Genomic DNA, 22,915 nt, shown 5'->3' with positions numbered 1-22,915 from the left:
ATTATCTTTTCAAATCAAAATATGCAGAATATTCTGGTAAGCTTCAGATAAATATTAAAGCTAAACTATTCAGATTCTTCACCAAATACTTTTTTTTTTGTTTTGTTTTATTTTGTTTTTGTTAGTGCTGGGATTTGAACTCAGGACCTCATACTTACTAGGTAGGAGCTCTACCACTTGAGCCACTCTGCCAGCCCTTTCCAAGTCCTTTAATCTCCCACTTGTCTAAATTGGGATACATGTTTGTTTGATAAAAAGGTTATCTGTTTTTATTCCATTTTTCTTCAACTAACCCCTTTGTCTTTAGGAAAAATGTTAGATAATTAGGTGATTACTTAATATTAATAAGAATATAAGGTAATTTTATTGACAGTTTCCTCTTTGCCAGGCAGAGCCAACTTTAGTCATGTAACCTGTGCTCCATGCTTAGATGGGGTCCATTCTTAGAAGGTACCTGTTGAGTGTCAGTGGCTCACGCCTGTAATCCTAGCTACTTGGGAGTCTGAGAGTGGGAGGATCTCATTTGAGAACAGCCTAGGCAAGTAATTTGTGAGACCCCCATCTCCAAAGAACCAGAGCAGGACTGAAAGAGTGGTTCAAGTGGTAGAGCACTTGATTTGCGAGTGCAAAGCCCTTCCCACCAAACTCCTGTCCCACCAAAATAAGTAAGTAAATAAATAACTAGAGGAAAATGAATTGGAGGTGTGACTCAAGCAGTAGCATGCCTGCAAGAGTAAAGCCCTGAATTCTCTGCTTTCACAATCTTGAAATTCTCAATAATTTTAACAAACTCCTCCAATTTCATTCTGCATTAGCCCCACAAATTATATAGTCAGTCCTATGCTAAGCATTTTAATTAGCAAGGAGGGTATGTAATCTAATGTACATTGTTGAAAGAAGCCTCAAATTTCTGCATGTGAAGTGAGATTTAGGGAAAGCAAAACTAGATTACCAGAGGGGAGGTGATCACAGTATTTAAGGTGAGTTGGGTCGGATGGTAACAGTAGATGGGGAAAGTAATTGATAGTTTCAAAATATACTTGAGATGGATGTCTGTGGTAGAGCACTTACCTAGAATGCAGAGGCCCTGGGTTCAGTCCCCAGCACTGCAAAAGCAAACAACCTGATTTGCAAGTTCAAAGCCATTCCCACCAAACACATATATCTATCTATATATGTGCACACACATACACTTTAGAGGTAGTAAGCATTGGTCTGGATTGGTAAGGAGTTGAATGTGGGGATAAAGACGTTAAAAGTGACTCTTCAACTTTTGACCAAATCAGGAGCACCATTACTAGATGAGGAAGTTTGGAGAAAGAACAGAATTGAGGGTGCAATCAGAAGCTGGATTAATATGATAAGCAAAAAAAGCCAGATACAAAAGACTACACATTTTTATCAGTTCTTTTTTCTAATTAAAATCATATTTACCTAGAAGCATTCATAATGTCAGCCAAACAGCTGCAACTTCTTATTGCAATTACAAAGTGGTATTCACTTAGCAGAACACTTATTTCATATGAATTACATCAGAGAAAATTGACGATGGAAATCTACCATCCCTATATAATTTTTGTTGTGTACTAAGAATAAACTCCCTTGAATTTCCATGTCAATTTACTGTCCCCATACTGTACCAGGCAAGGTTAGTGACTATTGTAAAAACCACCAGTACAGGATTATTGAAAGACACCATCAGTAGTGTGTTAACTATATAAAAAGAGACATTGTATAGTTTAAAAGCAAATCTTACACAGCTTTACGTCTCAATATTTTATTTAAAGGGAGTGAGTTGTGTCACAGGGGAGTTAAGAGCTTTGTAGAGAAGAAGGAAACTGTGATGAAACCAATTTATTCACCATCTGCTTCATCTTCCTCCTGTCCTCTTCTCCTTTATTTCTTCCCTCTTATTTTTTCTTTCTATTTTCAGCCTCATGCTCCCTTGCTGCATGGAGCTTTCCTTTGGTCTGGTGCAGTAATATCCTTCCACGTTTCTCCTTGTATTTGACAGTCTGCTTCTTTCATAATGATGCTTGCCACTGACAGCATTGACAGTTACTCACATCTCTCCTAGTTTCTTTGTGACATCATCAATGTTCTTTGATTTTTAGTTATTTTTTTTCAGTGAGGCATAGAGTTACCCAGTGCTCCTCCTGCTCTCACTTGCCCTACACTGTCTAATAGACAACTGCAGTTGCTGTCTATTACTCTTTTTTAATAAAAATTCTGTAAAAAAAAAAAAACAAAAAACAAAACACCATGGGGCTGGGAGTGCAGCTCAGTGGTAGAGTGCTTCCCTGGTATGTGCAAAGCCCTGGATTCCATTCCCAGCACTGAAAATAAAAATCTACATCATCAGAGGATCAGTGGTTGCCTAAGGCTAAGGGTAGGAGCAAGGATTGACTGTAGACAGGCATGAGAGAAATTTTGGGGGTGAGGGGAGTATTTTAAAACAGGATTATAGAGTTTGCTACATGAATGTATAAATTTACTAAAAAATTTTTGAACTAGCTGGATACCAGTGGCTCACGCCTATAATCCTAGCTACTTGGGAGGCTGACATTAGGAGGATCAAGGTACAAGGCCAGCCCTAGAAAATAGCTTAGGATACCCCCATCTCCAAATAATTAAACCAAAATGGACTGAAGGTATGGCTCAAGCAGTAAAGCACCTGTTTTGCAAACATAACCCCTGAGTTCACACTCTAGTCCAATCCAAAAAAAAATCTTAAATTGTATACAGTATGTTTAAAGCTGTCAAAATATTTTTTTAAATGATTGAGGCGCCTGTGGTTATATCAATGAGCAGTATTATTACTCCTACTTTATAGATAAAATAAAAGAAGTTAAAAATAAAACTTTGGGGGGTTAGGGCTGTAGCTCAGTGGGACAGTGCTTACCAAGTATATGTGAGGCCCTTGGGTCAATCCTCAGCACTGTAAAAAATTTTTTTTAATTTAAGAATAAAAGATAAATAAAGGTTTCATGGTTTTTGGCTCTTGACCATACAATATGTGTGCTTTCTATTTTAAAAGTATATTATTTTTGCTATATCTCATTGGTCAGAAGATCTCTTGAAGTTATAAATCAGAGAAGAAAAAGGATAGAAACTGGAAAATTGTGTTGATCCTGTATACTGGTACTTTCATTTCCCCCTCGATATAGGTGACACAGCAAGTTATTACACCTTACTTGGGTTTTTGACAAATTGTAGTCTCTCTTCAGATCATTAGGGTTAAGAAACAGTTTATAGTTGCTCATGCCTGTAATCCTAGCTATTCAGGAGGCAGAGATCAGGAGGATCGTGGTTCCCAGCCAGCCCCAGGCAAATAGTTCATGAGACCGTATCTTGAAAAACACATCACACACACAAAAAAAAGGGGGCTGGTATAGCGGCTCAAGTGATAGAGCACCTGCCTAGCAAGAATGAGGCCCTGAGTTCATACTCCAGTGCATCAAAAAATAAATAAAATAAAAAAATAAAGTTTCATTAGGCCTACTGCTATCTTAAAAGAGTGAATGAATCTATATGCTGAGGGTGTGGCTCATTAATACAGTGCTCTCCTAGCATGCATGGAACCCTGGATTCAATCCCCAACACACACCCACACATACACACAGGAATGAGTGAATGTATCTTCAAAAAATGTTACTCCTAGGGAAAATGGTTACAAACATATGACTATATATAGACTGCAGTGTATGGTTACTATGGCATTAGTATGAATATTGCTACATTAAAAGAGGGTGGAAGTGACTATGATCAAAGTACATTGTTTGCATGAAGGAAAAATGTCATAATGAAACCCATTAAAAATTATACAATAAAAAGCCAGAATGGAGGAGGGAAGATGAGAGAGTAATAAAGGGGGTAAATATGATCAAAGTATAATATACACATTATGGAAATTTTGCAAGCAAACCCCTTTCTTTGTAAAATTAATATACACTACTAAAAAAGATTGCTACACTAATAAGTATGGGGGGGGCTGGGCTGGGGATGTAGCTTAGTGGTAGAGTCCTTGCCCAGCATGTGTAAGGCCCTGAGTTCAGTCCCCAGCACCACAAAAAATAATCAACCAAAAAGGCATGGTGGCTGGGCGCAAGTGGCTCATGCCTGTAATCCTAGCTACTTGGGAGACAGATTAGGAGGATCACTGTTTGAGGCCAGTCTACACTCCCCCTCCCCCAGAAAATGAGACCCTATCTCAAAAACACCCAACATCAAAAAAAAAAGGGTGTGTGGTGGAGAGGCTCAAGTGGTAGAGCACCTGCCTAGCAAGCATGAGGCCCTGAGTTCAAACCCCAGAACCTGAAAAAATAAAAAAACATTTAGGGGTTTGGATCAGTGGTAAAGGATGTACTTAGCATTCATGAGATGTGGTTCATTTCCCAGAGCACATGCACACACACACACACACACACAAAAGAAATACGTAGCCTACTATGCTAGGTAGAGCAAGGGTACAAGTCATTAGCAGAATGGAATGGTCCCTGTCCTTCTGAGGTTTCTTTCTTTCTTTTTTTTTTTTAATTCATTTTGAGTGGGAGAGGCAGACATTACGCTTAAACAAAAAATAAAATCTAAAATTGTGCTACATTCCATGAAAAAAATAAGGTGCTCTAAGAGAGAACAACAAAAAATCCTGGTTTTAACTGAGACCTGAAAGATTTGTAAAACTAGAGAAGCAAGGATACAAGGAGAAAGAGGCTTTTCTGGCAGAGGAGCAGACTGTAACCCTGGGGCATGGACTGGTAACCACACTGAGTAGTATAGTGGAAGACAGAGAGAGAGAGAGACAGAGAGAGACAGAGAGAGAGAGAGAGAGAAAGAGAAGGCATGAACACTTGGGTTCTATGCAAAGGATTTGGTATTTTATTTCAAGAGCAGTGCATAGCTACTGAGTAGTAGCTACAGAATTATACAATCCAATTAAAATTTTAGGAAGTTCACCCTAGCTACTGCAGAGAATGAATCCCAGAAGTTTCTGCTTAGAAAAATTACAGATCTTATTATTAAGGGGGAAACTACTTGAAAATTTAAAAGTTGGTTTTCAGAGACTCAGAAGTACAGCACTTGCCTAGCACAAAAAGAGGGGAGGGCTAGTGGAGTGGCTCAAGGTGTAGGCCCTGAGTTCAAACCCCAGTACCACAAAAAAAAACTTGATGGCAAATGGAAAAAAAGATTGCTAAAATCAGCATACCTCCAAATAATGCACCGATTAGTGTAATGTGTTTTCATATCACCCAGGTATTTTGTTAAAATGCAAATTGTGGTCCTGTAGGTCTAGAGGAGATCATTTCTTCATTTCTAACACACTCCTAATGCCTGCCTATGCCATTGGTTCTCACATTTTCAATAGCAAGTGACTGTCCGTATTCTAAATTCTAATATATTCTATCTCTTCATGCCTATTAGGCTTCTTGGTGGGGGTTTTAAGAGGTGAATTAAAGTGCTGAGGATAGCCAGGTGCCAGTGGCTCACTCCTGTAATCCTAGCTACTCAGGAGACAGAGATCAGGAGGATCACGGTTCGAAGCCAGCCCAGGCAAATAGTTTGTGAGACCCTATCTCGAAAAAAACCCATCACAAAAAAGTGCTGGTGAAATGGCTCAAGATATAGGTCCTGAGTTCAAACCCCAGTATCGCAAATAAATAAAATAATAATAATAAATAAAATAAAGTGCTGTGGACATGGAGAGACATTTCATCAGGAAATATCCTGTCTAACCTGTCTGCCTACCTCTCTGCCTACCATTAAGATTCAGTTACACTTCAGAAAGGACTGTACACAATCAATATGATGATGATGCCTAAGACAAGTATCCAGAAAGTAGAAAGATTTTGAGTTTAAGGCTGGCCTGTCCTACATAGCAAGATCCTGTCTCAGAAGAACAAAACAAAACAAAAATTATATGCAATCATGCTGGTAAAATATAAAGAACATAAAACACAGAATAAACAGTACATTATAAAAATGGAAAATAATGGATTAATACATTTAACAAGCATAAGACTAACGTACTTTTAAGGGAAATCTTATGTTTATATATGAATAAACAATAAAATACTAATGTTATAGTTCAATAAAAATTCCATAAGTTAAAAATTAAAAGAGAAGGATAAATTATAACTTTAATGGTAGCACTAAAATTTAGTAAAATATTATATATGTTAGCTAAATTTTCATTTACCAAACCAAAATACCAAACCAAGTGTGTATTTTAACTTTCCATTATGGTAACAAATACCTGGGATAAATCACCTTAAAGGAGGAGTGGTTTATTTTGCTCACATTTTTGGAGGTTTCAGTCTGTGATTATTTGGCTTTGTTGCTTTGGGGCTTGTGGTGAAGCAACACATCATGGCAGCAATGTCTGGCCAAACTGTTTGCCTCATGGCCTGGGCTTGAACAAGGGAGATAGCAAGGGGCCCAATTTTACTCTGTCCATCAAGGGCACACCCCCAATGATGTAAAGTTCCACCTCCTCCTAATAGTGCCATGGGTTTGGCAATTAGCCTTTAATCAGGGGACTTTGGGGAACATTTATCCAAATCATAGCACCAAATATACCAAAACCCATGCACGAAAGAGTATGAGGCTCTAAAACTTTATGTCTACTATCTAATAGCACGTTTGCATAATTAATTGAGACTTGTCTATGCTAGACATTCTACCTGCCTTTTCCATTTAACAGCATAAGAATCTTTAAAGGTTAGCTTCTTCTCCAAGACGTATACAACTTAATTCTAATGTATGTCACAGCTAACTTATTCATTATCCTAATTGTTGCTCTTTTATTTAGTGATTACAGTCCTAAATGCAGAAAACTCAAGGCTCTTTATTCTGTGGCTAAAGGCTTTGTATTTCTCTAAAGAGTTTATGGCGTTTTGAGGGTTATTTCATTATTATTATTATTATCATTATCATTATCATTACCATCATCGTCATCATCAATGCAACTTCTTGTGGCATATGGACCCAGCATCTGGGAAAATAATTAAGTAAAGGAAAACGTTTGGGAGATTATGTTCAAGCCAACTGAGACTGTGCTCCTTTGGGAAAGACGGTGTAGGGAAACTTCAAATGCTTCCTAGTTCTTTCAAAATGAAAGCTGAACAATGACAGTTTTAAAAGAAATAAAATCTGATTATTATTTTAAAGTTTAGACAGAGTAAACCAAACAGAGAGCTTCTATTGATTTGCTGTACTGAGGAAGTGACAGAGAATTCTACAGTCTCGTTTGCAAAGAGAGAAAATTGATTTGGAGGGAGGAGGGCTGGAGATAGAACCCAGGGTCTCGCCTGCTAAGCAAGCGATACCGCTGAACTATATCGCAGCCCATAAAGTTGACATTATTAACATCTCCACAGAAATGCCAATCCCTCCTCACAAGTAGGGTCCACTCGATTGTCTGCCCTCCGGCACACCAGATTTGTTGGCGTTTTTCCAGGCAACGTTGTGTCTTTTGGGGTTTGGTTTGATCCCCCTGCTTGAGATCAATGAAAGCGATTAAAGTGTTTAGTAGGCCCTGGTTTGGCTTGGAGACTCACAGAACCTCCAGCTTCCTTGCCCGGCGGTTGGCTGTGCCGGCCGAGGTAGGTTTCCTCTTCCCAGACGCTGGCACTGCGCTCTGGCCGGAAACTCTGGAACGCGGCCAGGGGAAAGTGAAGTTCCTGGCGTTAGCGCGTGTCCTGCTCAAAGCCCGGCGCTAGCGCATTCTTCGTGCAGTTATTGGCTGGGACTCTGTGTGCCGCTGTCGGCCAATGAAGACGCTGGAGATCTGGCCCCGGCCCGTCCCCTTTCGGCGCCCCGGGATGAGGCAGAGACTGAACAGCCGGCGAGCAAATCAGCGGCACCCAGAAAGCCATGTCCGACTCGGCGCCCAGCGCCCGAGCGCTAACCCGCTGAAAGTTTCTCAGCGAAACCGCCGGGACCATCTGGACCTGGCGAAGAGGAACTGCTTTCGAGTGAGATGGTCCCAGCGGCCTGGAGGAGCGGACTGGTAAGCACCGGGAGAGTGGTAGGAGTTTTGCTTCTCCTCACTGCCTTGAACAAGGCTTCCACCATCATTCGCTATGAGATTCTGGAGGAAAGAGAGAAAGGTTTTATTGTGGGGAACGTGGTCACGGACCTTGGTCTGGATCTCGGCAGCCTGTCAGCTCGCAGGCTCCGGGTAGTGTCTGGAGCAAGCCGCAGATTCTTTGAAGTGAACTGGGAGACGGGAGAGATGTTCGTGAACGACCGTCTGGATCGAGAGGAGCTGTGTGGGACACTGCTCTCCTGCACTGTAACTCTGGAGTTGGTGGTGGAGAACCCGTTGGAGCTGTTCAGCGCGGAAGTGGTGATTCAGGACATCAACGACAACAATCCCTCCTTCCCCACTGGGGAAATGAAATTGGAGATTAGTGAGGCCATGGCTCCAGGAACGCGCTTTCCGCTCGAGAGCGCGCACGATCCTGATGTGGGAAGCAACTCTTTACAAACCTATGAGCTGAGCCACAACGAGTACTTTGCTCTTCGGGAGCAGACCCGGGAGGACAGCACTAAGTACGCAGAGCTGGTCCTGGAGCGCTCCCTGGACCGAGAACGAGAGCCAAGTGTCCAGTTGGTGCTGACTGCGTTGGACGGAGGAACCCCAGCTCGCTCCGCCAGCCTTCCTATTCGCATCACAGTGCTGGATGCGAATGACAATGCGCCTGCCTTCAATCAGTCCTTGTACCGGGCGCGCGTTCTGGAGGATGCACCCCCTGGCACTCGCGTAGCGCAGGTTTTTGCAACGGATCTGGATGAAGGCCTCAATGGTGAAATTGTTTACTCCTTCGGCAGCCACAACCGCGCTGGCGTGCGGGAACTATTCGCCTTAGACCTCGTAACGGGGATACTGACAATCAAGGGACGACTGGACTTCGAAGACACAAAACTCCATGAGATTTACATCCAGGCTAAGGACAAGGGTTCCAATCCTGAAGGAGCACATTGCAAAGTATTGGTAGAGGTTGTGGACGTGAATGACAATGCCCCTGAGATCACAGTCACCTCCGTGTACAGCCCAGTCCCTGAGGATGCCCCTTTGGGGACTGTCATCGCTTTGCTCAGTGTGACTGATCTGGATACTGGGGAGAACGGGCTAGTGACTTGCGAGGTTCCACCAGGTCTGCCCTTCACCCTTACCTCTTCCCTCAAGAATTACTTCACTTTGAAAACCAGTGCAGAACTGGATCGGGAGACCGTGGCAGAATACAACCTCAGCATCACAGCTCGAGACGCAGGATCCCCTTCGCTCTCGGCCATTACGACAGTGCGTGTCCAGGTGTCCGACATCAACGACAACCCTCCGCAATCCTCCCAATCTTCCTACGACGTTTACGTTGAGGAAAATAACCTCCCTGGAGTTCCCATACTAAACCTAAGTGTCTGGGACCCCGATGCCCCACACAACGCTCGCCTTTCCTTCTTTCTCTTAGAGCAAGGAGCTGAAACCGGGCTAGTGGGTCGCTATTTCACGATAAATCGTGACAGTGGCGTCTTGTCAACTTTAATGCCCCTGGACTACGAGGATCGGAGGGAGTTCGAATTAACAGCTTATATCAACGATGGAGGCACCCCTGTCCTGGCCACCAACATCAGTGTGAACATATTTGTTACTGATCTCAATGACAACGCCCCCCAGGTCTTATACCCTCGGCCTGGCCAGAGTTCGGTGGAGATACTACCTCGAGGTACCGCCGCTGGCCACATGGTCTCGAGGGTGGTCGGCTGGGACGCGGATGCAGGGCACAATGCCTGGCTCTCCTACAGCCTCTTGGGAGCCCCCAACCAGAGCCTTTTTGCTGTGGGGCTTCACACGGGTCAGATCAGCACTGCTCGTCCAGTCCAAGACACAGATTCGCCCAGGCAGACTCTCACAGTCCTTATCACAGACAATGGAGAGCCTTCACTGTCCACCACGACTACCCTAACTGTGTCAGTAACAGAGGAATCCCCCGAAGCCCGAGCTGAGTTTCCTTCGGGCTCTATTCCCCGGGAGCAGAATAAAAATCTCACCTTTTATCTACTTCTTTCTTTAATCCTGGTCTCTGTGGGGTTCGCAGTCACAGTGTTGGGAGTGATCATATTCAAAGTTTACAAGTGGAAGCAGTCTAGGGACCTATACCGAGCCCCAGTGAGCTCCCTGTACAGAACACCAGGGCCCTCCTTGCACGCGGACGCTGTGCGGGGAGGCCTGATGGCGCCGCACCTTTACCATCAGGTGTACCTCACCACGGACTCGCGCCGCAGCGACCCGCTGCTGAAGAAACCTGGTTTAGCTAGCCCACTGGCCAGCCGCCAGAACACGCTACGGAGCTGCGATCCTGTGTTCTATAGGCAGGTGTTGGGTGCAGAGAGCGCCCCTTCTGGACAGGTAAGGGTTAGCAAATCATTCCTGAAAAATTTTAATGCTTGTTGATTCCGGCTCCATGTTCAGTAAAGTATGGAAGTGGTTTTTGATTTGTTTGGTTTTCTTAATGGTAAAGATGTTTTTCTGATTATGCGTCCAGACTTTCACCTTGTCCATCCTAGATCAACCTTGGTGCCTTTGGGAGGAGGGTGACATGCTAGAGTGTGGTTTGTGGTCCTATTTCAGATTGAAGTCACTTGATTCATCTGTGGATCCAATTCACACCTTCAGCACTCATTTGCCATCACAACTAGCCAATCTTGCTAGAGGGGCGTTTAAGGCTAACCCAAGATCTCAGCACTCAGAGCTCTGCTTGGTATCATTTCCCTTGGAAAGGAGCTGCTGAACACCTCTAACCAGTGGCAGCTGCTAGGAATATAAAAAGTACCTCTTGTGCCTCTTTTCAAATGATTCCTACATCTGCATTAAAACGAATGGTTTTAAAATAACTTCCCTTTGTCTAACAGATTCTGTTCCTCGTTCTCAGATAATTTTCTAAGAATGAAGTAAAGTTCTAGGCATTCTTTAAATTTATTTTGAGCACACTACTGGAAATAATGGGCATGTTACTTAGCAAGTATTTTTATAATAGTAATGCAGGAGTATTGTGGAAAAATTGCAAAATGCAGAAAAATATAAAGAAAATTTTTAATTATTATCCCCAAATCCAAAGACAACCACTTTTGATTATAAAAGTTTTACATATATATGTATATATATATATATACATATATATACTTCATTTATTTATTTTTAATTACAAAAGTAAAAAAGTTACTTTGAGAGTAAACCCGAAAGAAAGTCCAAATGTACCTCTGGTGCTATTCCCAGTCTTTCCAGCATTATTTTTCTTAGGTCTAGGCATGATGTGAGAGGTAGATACATTCCTTTTCTTAAGAAGGTAAAGTATTAATTCATTCAGGATGGTATATGTTGACTACAAGGTTTTTACCTTTGTGAGAAACCTGCACATACTCTCAATTGTAAGAAAACCACTGTTATTTTGTTACTAAGTGTGTTATTGCCGTCAAATCTTGGATTTCACAGACAAATGAGGCTCTGCCACTTAACAACTATGAGTCTTTGAGCACTTTACTCATTCTCCTTTCTAAGTCTCTTTCTCCTATGCAAAAAGGGAATATCTTGGGTTTCGTAGGACTAATGCATGATATACTGTATGTACAGTATTTCACAGTGTCTGGCATGTCATGATTGTTTAAAAATTATTAGTTATTATTTATTAGTTCTTTGCCCCAAATCTTAAAAACACCTTGGAAATGAGTAAATATGAGGAACAGCCTAAGATAACCAAGTACAAGCACATAAGGAAAGTCCAAGGAAGGATGAAAGTCAGACAGAAGCTGCTGCTCTTCTGGTTAGTCTAGAAACAACTGGCATTTTCTCTAGAACAATGTTCTGAAACTTAGTTGCCCCCTTTAAATCACCTAGGGACCTTGTAAAAGTTCTAAAGCCCAAGCAACACTGCAGAGCAATTAAAACACAATTTCTGGGGAAAGAACTGACATCACTATTTTTTGAAGATCCCCAGGTGACTCATTCACTTTTTTCCCCCCATTGGCTGTACTGGGGCTTGAACTTAGAGCCTCAAGTTTGCTAGGAGGCACTCTACCTACCACTTGAGCCACTCTGCCAACACACAGGTGATCCTAATGTGCAGAAAAGTTTGAAAAGCCACTGCCTAGAGGCAGGTTCTGTCTTTTAGCATATTGCTGAAGTAAAAGTCATTCTAGGGCTCACAGTACTGGAACGAGCTTTACTGGACCAGGCCCAACTTAAAAAATACTATAGTGTTATTTCTGAAATTTAAAGCATAACAGAAAAGCTCTAGAGGAGCGCCGTAAGGGAGACATAGGATGGTATTTCAGTCACCTAAACAGAAAATCTTCCTAAACCACTAGCATGTAGGCAACTATTATTTAAAAATCTAGAGCTGTGGGCCGTGGGGTTTGGGTTCTGTGGGGTGTGACAAAACATTCTGTGGTCATGATTGCACCAGTATAGGAGAAGATACTAAAGACCTTTGAATTGTACACTTTAGGTGAACTGCATGCTATGTCAGTTACATTTCAATAAAGCTGTTTTAAAATCTAGAGATGGGGGAATCACTTATCTGGCACAAAAAGATCAAGTCAAGGATATGTAGGGTTAAGGCTTTATGATGCTCCAATTCTAGTAAAACAGACTGTGCTTGTTTGGTTTAGTATGAACTCGGAAATGTAACTATAGCACTGCACATCCTAGTTGTTTAGCTTTAGACAAGTGTCTTAACCTCGCTGAATTCCAGGTACCTCATCATAAAGTAAATATAACATCTACTCTGCAAATATTTAATAAGTCTTTGTTGAGGTGATAAGATGCTCCATTAGCACCTCTGTGTGCTAGCTACTGTAAAAGATGAAAAAGACATTGTCTTGCTCTTATGGTACAGAGAGTACCTAGAAGAAAAACAAGCACAAAATAATAACAGGGATCTGCATTCATAAGAAGCAATGAAACACCTAAGTCACCTGGCAACATCAGGAAGACTTCATAGAGGTGGTGTTGATGCTAAGCTACGAGTTAAGGTTGAGTAGTAGCTTGTCAAATAGTGAAGGGGAAAGGATTCGGTCAAGGAGGGGCTTCTCCAAGAAATTCCAGACTGAGAGATAAGGGTATTTCATTATTGTCGAACCTTAAGGTGTGTGTGGAACAGTCTTTGCAAGTAATGACATGAAGCAAGGAGGCAGGTGTTAGATCCTAAATTACCTTTTGTCTTTTCCAAGAAGTTCTTATTTTATCTTATATAAGCAGTCACTGAAGAATTTTGAAATGACCCATATATACTGTCATCAGGATTTTTCTTGTTTGTTTTAGAGATTATTCTGGCAGCCATAAGTGAAATAGATTGGAGACATTGGAGATTGGAGACAGAGACCAGTTAGAAGGCTGTTGCAATATCTGAGAAGACTGATAAATGCTTGAACCAGCACAGTGGCAATAAAATAATCAGGACTCCTTGGTTGACATGATACAGGAAATGAGGAATAGAGTCAAGGGTGGGCACCCCTCCTCCTTCTGACTAAGCTGGATGATGGGAGGAGGGATAGTTTTTTTTCTGGTTTGTGTATGTGAAGGAGGAGTGTTTTGTTTTGTTTTTGTATAAGAACAGAGAATGACAGATATCTCCCTTTGTTGGCTGCTGGCATCACCATAGTCAAAAGGATATTCCTGAAGAGCAAAGATTTGAGGGGAGAAATAGGGGAATGGTAATAACACCAGTTTGTTTCTGTTGGTTTTGGCAGCCAGTGATAACCTAGGTAAGGATTTGGATGAATTAACATGCCATGTGCAGATCAACCTGGATTTTTCTTTCTCTTTGCTCTGATGTGTTTGTCCCTCAGGTTACAGCTTTCAGGTACCTACAGTGTATAAACATGCAGTGTTTCTGAGCTTGTTCAAGGTAGTAGCCAGGCTGCTAGGAGGTCTAGATTAGGATGGGGGTGGGGTGAGATCTAGTCTCCAGCTACAAAAGGTCCCCTGGGGCTAAGTGACAAAGCTGGTTCTTTTGAAATGGTCTCTGTTGGTAATTAACAACATATTAAGGATACTGCATTGTCAAATAAAGAGGATTTGTAGGCACAATGCTGTTGGTAATTGATCCCAGTCTATTCAAGAAAGCTGCTAAATCTGTGAACATTAACATTCTGCCAGGTAAGGAGATCTCCCAGACACAGATTTATACAGTTTTGGAACATCTCCCTCTCCTGGCTTCCACCACCCAGCTTCCATACTGTCCTTGAAATCAATGAATGGTAGTTTAGTGTTTCACTAGCAAATGTCTGAATAAGAAAGCTTTGGTTTCCGCTGTGCCTCCTGTTACAACAAAAACGTGTGCTGCATAAATTTAATTGGCTTACATTAATGTGTAAGCCTTTCTGCGAAGAGATAGATAATCTGCAGAGGGATAGAGTTTTGAGTATAAAGACAGTACTTCCAATTACTGTTTCTGTAGTACAATCAGTCTGAGACAGAAGCTTCTCCTTTAGAATATCAACTGATGACAACACTGGCTCGAGCAAAGTGACCAGTCTCAAATGGCTACTCGCGCTCGGGGTTGCAGGTTGCTAGGGCTCAGGCAGTGGCTGTTTTCCCCGCCGAAAAGGGGCGGGGTGAGTTGGTGTGTTAGAAAAAAAATACAGAGATACATATATATTGTCTGCCTCTCCACAGAGGTAATGATCCGTGGAAAGAAATACCAATTGAGCAGGAGGAAGGTGAAAAAAATAGGTTGGATTTATCTTATTTTATTATATTTTGGGGTTTGGTTTTGGGCATTTTTTTTTTTCTCCTACCAATGCTGCGACGCATTAACCCTGCTGCTATTGGGATGTTATCTGCTCAGCCTATTGGCTGAGCCCAGGAGCTGCTGTCTGCCAATCGGATGGTGAAAGGCAGACAAATCTACCCCGCCACCAGCAAAAAACGGCGCGTAACCCTTGCAGCGCCGGCCCAGCCGCGCCAGAGCTGGCGCGGGGAAAGGGAGATAGGCGCCTCCAGCTGCTGTGGCCATTTGGGGCGGGTCGGCGGCTTCTGCTTCTCAGGACCAAGTAGAGACTTGGCGGATGGCAGCAATGATCCGCAAGGTGAGAAGCTGGGTAGAGATCTGGCGGGGGGCTACCCTTTTGTTCTTCTTTTGCCACCTGGGTTACGTTTGTGGGCAGATCCGTTACCCAGTCCCAGAGGAGTCACAGGAAGGGACTTTTGTAGGGAATGTCGCCCAAGATTTCCTGCTGGATACAGAGAGTCTGTCAGCTCGCAGGCTGCAGGTCGCTGGAGAGGTGAACCAAAGACACTTCCGTGTGGATTTGGACAGCGGAGCCCTGCTCATCAAGAATCCAATCGATCGAGAGGCACTGTGTGGGCTCAGTGCCAGCTGCATCGTGCCCCTGGAGTTTGTAACCGAAGGGCCTTTGGAAATGTACCGAGCCGAGGTAGAGATAGTAGATGTGAATGATCACGCCCCCCGATTTCCGCGGCAGCAGTTGGACTTGGAAATCGGGGAGGCAGCTCCTCCAGGACAGCGTTTTCCCTTGGAAAAGGCTCAGGATGCAGATGTGGGGAGCAATTCCATTAGCAGCTACAGACTGAGCTCCAATGAACACTTCGCATTGGATGTGAAGAAGCGCAGCGACGGCAGCCTGGTCCCAGAGCTGCTCCTGGAGAAGCCTTTGGATCGAGAGAAGCAATCGGACTACCGCCTGGTGCTGACTGCTGTGGATGGAGGGAACCCCCCAAGATCTGGCACCGCGGAGCTCCGGGTGTCAGTGCTCGACGTAAATGACAACGCCCCAGCCTTCCAGCAGTCCAGCTACCGGATCAGCGTGTTAGAGAGCGCTCCAGCGGGCATGGTACTCATCCAGCTCAATGCCTCTGACCCGGACCTGGGTCCTAGTGGTAACGTCACCTTTTCTTTCAGTGGTCACACCCCTGATCGTGTGAGAAACCTTTTTAGTCTGCATCCCACTACTGGAAAGCTTACCCTGCAGGGGCCCCTAGACTTCGAGAGTGAGAATTACTACGAATTTGATGTTCGGGCTCGTGATGGGGGGTCTCCAGCCATGGAGCAACATTGCAGCCTGAGGGTGGATCTTCTGGATGTAAATGACAACGCCCCCCACATCACAGTGACCTCAGAGCTTGGAACTCTCCCAGAGAGCGCAGAGCCTGGCACTGTGGTGGCACTCATAAGTGTGCAGGACCCTGACTCAGGGTCAAATGGAGACGTGAGCCTGCGAATTCCTGACCACTTGCCATTTGCCCTCAAGTCTGCCTTCAGGAACCAGTTCTCCCTGGTGACTGCTGGACCCCTGGACCGAGAGGCTAAATCCAGTTATGACATCATGGTCACTGCTTCTGATGCTGGGAGCCCTCCTCTGAGTACTCACAGGACTATTTTCCTCAATATTTCAGATGTGAATGACAACCCACCCTCTTTCTTCCAGAGGTCACATGAGGTGTTTGTTCCTGAGAACAACCGCCCAGGCGACCTGCTTTGCTCCCTTGCAGCCTCTGACCCAGACTCTGGCCTGAATGCACTTATTTCCTACTCTCTCTTAGAGCCCAGAAATAGAGATGTGTCAGCTTCATCCTTCATCTCACTGAACCCCCAGACAGGAGCTGTTCATGCTACTAGATCTTTTGACTATGAGCAAACACAGACACTTCAATTTGAGGTACAGGCCCGGGACAGAGGCAACCCTCCCCTTAGCAGCACTGTGACAGTTCGCCTGTTTGTGCTGGACCTCAATGACAATGCCCCAGCCGTGCTCCGCCCTAGGGCCAGGCCTGGTTCCTTATGTCCCCAAGCACTGCCTCCATCAGTTGGTGCTGGCCACTTAGTCACCAAAGTTACTGCTGTGGACTTGGATTCAGGTTATAATGCTTGGGTTTCCTATCAGCTCCTGGAGGCCCCAGATCCCAGCCTGTTTGCAGTGTCTCGATATGCTGGGGAGGTGAGGACAGCCGTTCCCATCCCAGCTGATCTCCCACCACAAAAGCTGGTCATTGTGGTGAAGGACAGTGGTAGCCCACCACTCTCTACCTCTGTTACTCTCCTAGTGTCCTTAGAGGAAGACACCCATCCGATTGTCCCTGATCTTCGAGAATCTTCAGCTCCACGGGAAGGAGAATCCCGCCTGACCCTCTACTTGGCTGTGTCCCTCGTGGCAATTTGCTTTGTCTCTTTTGGCTCATTTGTGGCACTACTCTCTAAGTGTTTGCGTGGGGCTGCCTGTGGAGTAACATGCTTTCCTGCTGGCACTTGTGCCTGTCTCACCAGATCTCGAAGGAGGGAGGGGCTTCCTCCTTCCAATGGGATCCTCCGAATCCAACTAGGGTCAGATGATCCTATCAAGTTTGTTGATGTGGGAGGCCACTCTCACGGCTGTACACCCTTGGCTTCTGCACCCACTCGGAGTGATAGCTTCATGATGGTGAAGTCACCCAGTGCACCTATGGCAGGGGAACCTGTTCGCCCAAGCTGTCCACCCTCTGATCTTCTCTATGGGCTAGAGGTGAGACCCTTGTGGGCTCAGCCAGTGCTTGAGGGGTGTTTTGATCCAGGCATATGGCTGGGCTACATCCCAGAGATTACTGGCCTCCTTGTAAGAGCCCATAGTGATGTCACCGTTTTTGTGAATAGTAACTGTGAGTATGTGGTAGATGCTGTGCTTTACAAGTATTTTGTGAATTAACCAGGGAGATGTCACAGATTGCGCTTGGGGGAGGGTCATGCCCTTATCTGAAAGTAAGGAATAAAAGTAATTGGTAATCAAGAACCAGGCTGTTGTGGAAGCATGCTGACGGAACGTGGGAGCACAGAAGGCTCAAGTGTACCTTCTGTGTACCCACCTCAAGGGTGGGTTGCATGGGGCCATCATCCTAAACCCAGGGTGCTGCTTTCTCTACTTTTTTTTTTTTTTGGCAGTACTGGGGCTTGAACTCTGTGCTTTGCACTTGCAAAGCAGGCATTGCTCTACCTCTTGAGCCACACCTCTTGTCCTCTCTACTCTTTCTGAATGAAGGGGTCAGGTTCGGGCTCTGGAGAACCTTAACTCTAGGTTACCATTTCTCAGCGGATTGTGGGGAAACTAAAATCTTTGCCCTGTAGTATCTAGTACTCCTTGGCCTGCCATGAAGGGAACTATTTGTAACATAGCAGAGAGCCAAAAGTGGAGGGAGCCAAAGGAACAGTAAGGTACTGATCAAAGTGGTAGCAGAGATCTTTTGGTCCAGATCCCTTAGGACTTCTGATCAAGTTCCTACTGGGATTCAAACTAGATGCAGTAGACTGGAAGCAGGGGTGCATTTGTTTCCTCTTTGGGAAAAAAAATAGTAAGTGAAATAATTTAACGTCAGAAAACTGATTTATTGTTGAGGAATTCATAGATAGCCATTCTGGGAGTATTTAAGTAGAGTCCTGAGTTTTGTGAAACCATAAAGCCTAGAGGCCATTTCTGGCCTCTGGCCTCCCTCCTGGGTAACCTAGATTAGCCCCAGAAACATTCTCTTCCTCACAAACTGTGCTGCTCATTTCTTTTTTTTTTTTTTTGCAGCACTGGGATTTGAACTCAGGGCCTCACATTTGCTAGGCAGCCGCTCTTACCACTGAGCTACTCTGCTAGTCCCCCCCCCCTTTTGTGATGAGGTTTTTTTGAGAGAGGGTCTCATGAACTATTTGCTCCAGGGCTGGCTTTGAACCATGATCCTCCTGAGCTCTGCCTCTTGGGTAAATAGATACAGCCACCAGCTCCTGGCTCTCATTCCACATTCTGAGTCCAGCATTTCAGAAGAGCTAAGTCCTATAGCATCAGCTGATTTTCTTCAAAGAGTTGCTGAAGAGTTAGATCAAGACTTTATAAGGTTCTAACAAATCTTTTAACCTTGCAGCATTCAGCAGGGCGGGGGATGGGAATGGGGCGGGAAACACATGGGCTTTGCTTCTTCCAAAGAGATAAAATATTTTTGGTTCAAGCAAAGTAGTGGAAGCTTCTGAAGTCACGCAGGAAGTTGCTGGGACAGAACCCTGAGGAGTTTTGTACCACTTTGTCTTCTCTGTTGAGCACCATCTGAGCTGTCAAACTTAGCTGCCAAGGGGGCTGAATCAACCTGCAGCACAAAATGAGTGGGGAGGTAGGAGGCTTCTGTGACACAGATTTTCAGCGCTGGTTCCCAAGGTTTCCAGTACTGAGGAGACTTCGCAATTGGTTGAGAGCAGACAGACTTTTTGGCCAATCAAACTCAGAGCTGAGGTGGGGGATCTGCTCTTCCTGCCTGCCTCTCCTCCTCCAGCTCCCCAGCTCCACTCACATTTAACTCCCTCCCCCCACCACCACCCCCGCCATTTGGTGACTAAGAACTGCTGCAGGCAGGCAAACCTCCGAGCAGTTTTTAAGAGACTAGAAGGAGACATAAGAGATTTCAGCTTCTACATTTCAAGTGGTGGGTCTACCTGGGAGACAGGACAGCACAGTTACTCTCCAGGAAAGGACTCCTGGGTCATGGGGCACAAGACACCCCCACAGCTCGCTGGGAAATGGCAAGTGCTGTGTATGTTGTCCTTGTGCTGCTGGGGCTGGGTGTCTGGGCAGCTTCGTTATTCAGTGGTGGAGGAGTCTGAGCCGGGGACGCTGGTGGGAAATGTTGCTCAAGATCTGGGCTTAAAGGTGACAGATCTATTGAGTCGCCGACTGCGGTTGGGCTCTGAGGAGAATGGGCGTTATTTTTCCCTGAGCTTGATAAGCGGTGCTTTGGCAGTGAATCAAAAGATTGATCGAGAGAGCCTGTGTGGAGCCAGCACCAGCTGCCTGCTCCCAGTGCAGGTGGTGACCGAACACCCCCTGGAGCTCATCCGTGTAGAGGTAGAGATCCTGGATCTAAATGACAACTCTCCGAGCTTTACCACTCCTGAGCGAGAGATGCGTATCTCAGAATCAGCTGCACCTGGGGCTCGATTCCCACTGGATAGTGCCCAAGATCCAGACGTGGGCACCAATGCTGTGAGCTTTTACACGCTAAGCCCCAGCAGCCACTTCTCTCTGAACGTGAAGACCCTAAAAGATGGGAAGCTGTTCCCAGAGCTGGTGCTAGAGCAACAGCTGGATCGTGAAGCCCAGGCAAGACATCAGCTGGTGCTCACTGCTGTGGATGGGGGTACCCCAGCTCGCTCAGGGACCAGCCTTATCTCTGTCATCGTACTGGACATCAATGATAATGCTCCAACCTTCCAGTCTTCAGTTCTACGTGTGGGCCTCCCAGAGAATGCACCCACAGGTACACTGCTACTCCGTCTCAATGCCACTGATCCAGATGAGGGCACCAATGGCCAACTAGACTATTCTTTTGGAGACCATACATCTGAGGCAGTGCGGAATCTCTTTGGCCTGGACCCTAGCAGTGGCGCAATCCATGTGTTCGGTCCAATAGACTTTGAGGAGTCAAATTTCTATGAAATCCATGCAAGAGCCAGAGACCAGGGACAGCCAGCCATGGAGGGCCACTGTGTGATTCAAGTGGATGTGGGGGATGCCAATGACAATGCCCCTGAGGTGCTACTTGCCTCTTTGGTCAATCCTGTCCTGGAGAGTACACCAGTGGGCACAGTAGTGGGGTTGTTTAATGTTCGGGATCGAGACTCAGGTAGAAATGGTGAAGTGACCCTGGATATCTCTCCAGACCTGCCGTTTCAGATTAAGCCTTCTGAGAACCACTACTCACTGCTAACCAGCCAGCCCTTGGACCGTGAGACCACATCCCATTATATCATCGAGCTGCTGGCCAGCGATGCTGGCTCACCTCCCCTGCATACCCACCTTACCATCAGGCTCAACATCTCAGATGTTAATGACAACGCACCCCACTTTGCCCAGCAGCTCTACACTGCTTACATCCCAGAAAATCGGCCTCCAGGCTCTCTTCTCTGCACTGTGGCTGCCTCAGATCCAGACACTGGGGCTAATGCCCGCCTCACCTACTCCATCATAGGGAGTCAGATTCAGGGAGCTCCAGCCTCCTCCTTTGTGTATGTCAACCCTGAGGATGGACGGGTCTTCGCCCAACGTACCTTTGACTATGAATTGCTGCAGATGCTGCAGGTTGCGGTGGGAGTTCGAGACTCTGGCTCCCCACAACTGCATGCTAACACATCTCTACATGTGTTTGTCCTTGACCAGAATGATAATGCCCCTGCTGTGCTGCACCCAAGGCCAGGCAGGGAGCTGTCAGCCCCCCAGCGTCTCCCTCGCTCTGCTCCTGCTGGCTCCTTGGTCACCAAAGTGACAGCTGTGGATGCTGATGCAGGCCACAATGCATGGCTCTCTTATTCCCTGTTGCCACAGTCCACAGCCCCAGGACTGTTCCTCGTATCTGCACACACTGGTGAGGTGCGCACAGCCCGGGCCTTACTGGAGGATGACTCTGATACCCAACAGGTGGTGGTCCTAGTGAGGGACAATGGTGACCCTTCACTCTCCTCTACTGCCACTGTGCTGCTTGTTCTGGAAGATGAGAATGCTGAGGAAATGCCCAAATCCAGTGACTTTCTCACACACCCTCCTGAGCGTTCCGACCTTACTCTTTACCTCATTGTGGCTCTAGCAGCCATCAGTCTCTTATCCTTAGTCACCTTCACCATTCTGTCAGCTAAGTGCCTTCGGGGGCACTCAGATGGGGTTGGGGGTGGGGGCCAGTGCTGCAGGCGCCAGGACTCCCCCTCTGGGGAGTTCTATAAGCAGTCTAGCCCTAACCTGCAGGTGAGCTCAGATGGCACGCTCAAGTACATGGAGGTGACGCTGCGGCCCACGGACTCACAGAGCCATTGCTACAGGACGTGCTTTTCACCAGCCTCGGACGGCAGTGACTTCACTTTCCTGAGGCCCCTCAGCGTTCAGCAGCCTTCAGCTCTGGCGCTGGAGCCTGATACCTTCCGTTCCCCCTCTAATACGCTGCGGGAGCGGAGCCAGGTGAGGGCTGGGCGGCCACCACCCAGGGCGACCCCTGGGAGGCAGCGTAGGAGAAGCTGCCTGTCCATTTAAGGGACTTTGAACTTGCATCCACCCCTCTCTGGCTGGCGATGCTGGCTGTGCTCTCGGGACCATTTGAACTGACTTCGAGGAACCGAAGGAGTGGAGTGGTTGAGGCGGGGATGGGGCTCTGAGCACTGGGAAGTGGTTTTTGATTGTGGGTGAGGAGAGGTCAGTCCGACCCCACCCCCACAATCAGAAAGGGCTGGGGCTCCGTAGAGCTTTCAGCGAATTTCTAGCGATTTCCGCAAGGGTCGGGGGTCCCAAGTAGAGGTCATCACAGACCCTCCTAGGCGCCGGCCCCAGTAAGCCTCACAGGCCTTTAGGCTCTTGGGTTCTCCCCACTCCCACGATCTGTGACTTCACAGTCATCTTCAACTCTTCGTGTCCCGGTCCTCCTAACTGCTTCCGTTGACAGGACTCAGGTGAGCCACTGGGTTCACTTACATCCTACCTGCGACCACACCCACGAGCCCCGTCCCGCTTGCGGGCTCGGCTCGCCTGACTGGCACACACGCATACCAGCTCTCGCTGCCAGTCCATGGCTGCCAGGTTCACGGGGCTATCCCCTCCATTGCCCCCAGGGGGTTGACTGTGATGCCTTGGTAAGGGTCCCAAGTCTTCTGCTGCCCAGGGCCTGGGCAAGGATTCAGAATTCTTCCCCCACCAGGTTTGAGCCTTTCCGGCGGTTCCTAGAAGCAGGAGCGATGCTGGGCCTTCTAGACGCGGGGCTTGTGGGACTCTACGACCCGCTAGCCAGCGGGTCCTGCTGGGCCTGGGGCTCCATAGGAAGGAAGGTGGCACCTCAGCCCAGAAACATCAGACACATGGGCCAACTGAACCAGTGTAGTGAGCAGGCCTCCGTAAGACAAGTGGCCCTTTCCTCCCTACT

The 22,915-nt window shown here is 46.1% G+C and overlaps 1 protein-coding gene across 25 annotated transcripts in view; it reads left to right on the top strand.

Annotated features, from left to right (window-relative positions):
* The window catches only part of LOC109681333 (protocadherin gamma-C4), a 182,840-nt gene that overhangs the window by 142,153 nt on the left and 17,772 nt on the right, over positions 1-22,915 (top strand). The window contains exon 1 of one of the 25 annotated variants that reach the window (XM_074076799.1): positions 7,804-10,408. The exons of 20 other annotated variants lie outside the window; for them this stretch is intronic. In XM_074076799.1, the coding sequence (XP_073932900.1) occupies positions 7,979-10,408 (2,430 nt within the window). In that variant the 5' untranslated portion in view covers positions 7,804-7,978. 4 more of the 25 variants (XM_074076821.1, XM_074076818.1, XM_074076798.1 and 1 more) reach the window with 4 other exon arrangements.

Source organism: Castor canadensis, chromosome 6, assembly GCF_047511655.1.
Source record: "Castor canadensis chromosome 6, mCasCan1.hap1v2, whole genome shotgun sequence".
Classification (NCBI taxonomy): Eukaryota; Metazoa; Chordata; class Mammalia; order Rodentia; family Castoridae; genus Castor; species Castor canadensis.
Note: the sequence above shows the minus strand (reverse complement) of the source record. Positions and strands in the feature narration are given on the sequence as shown.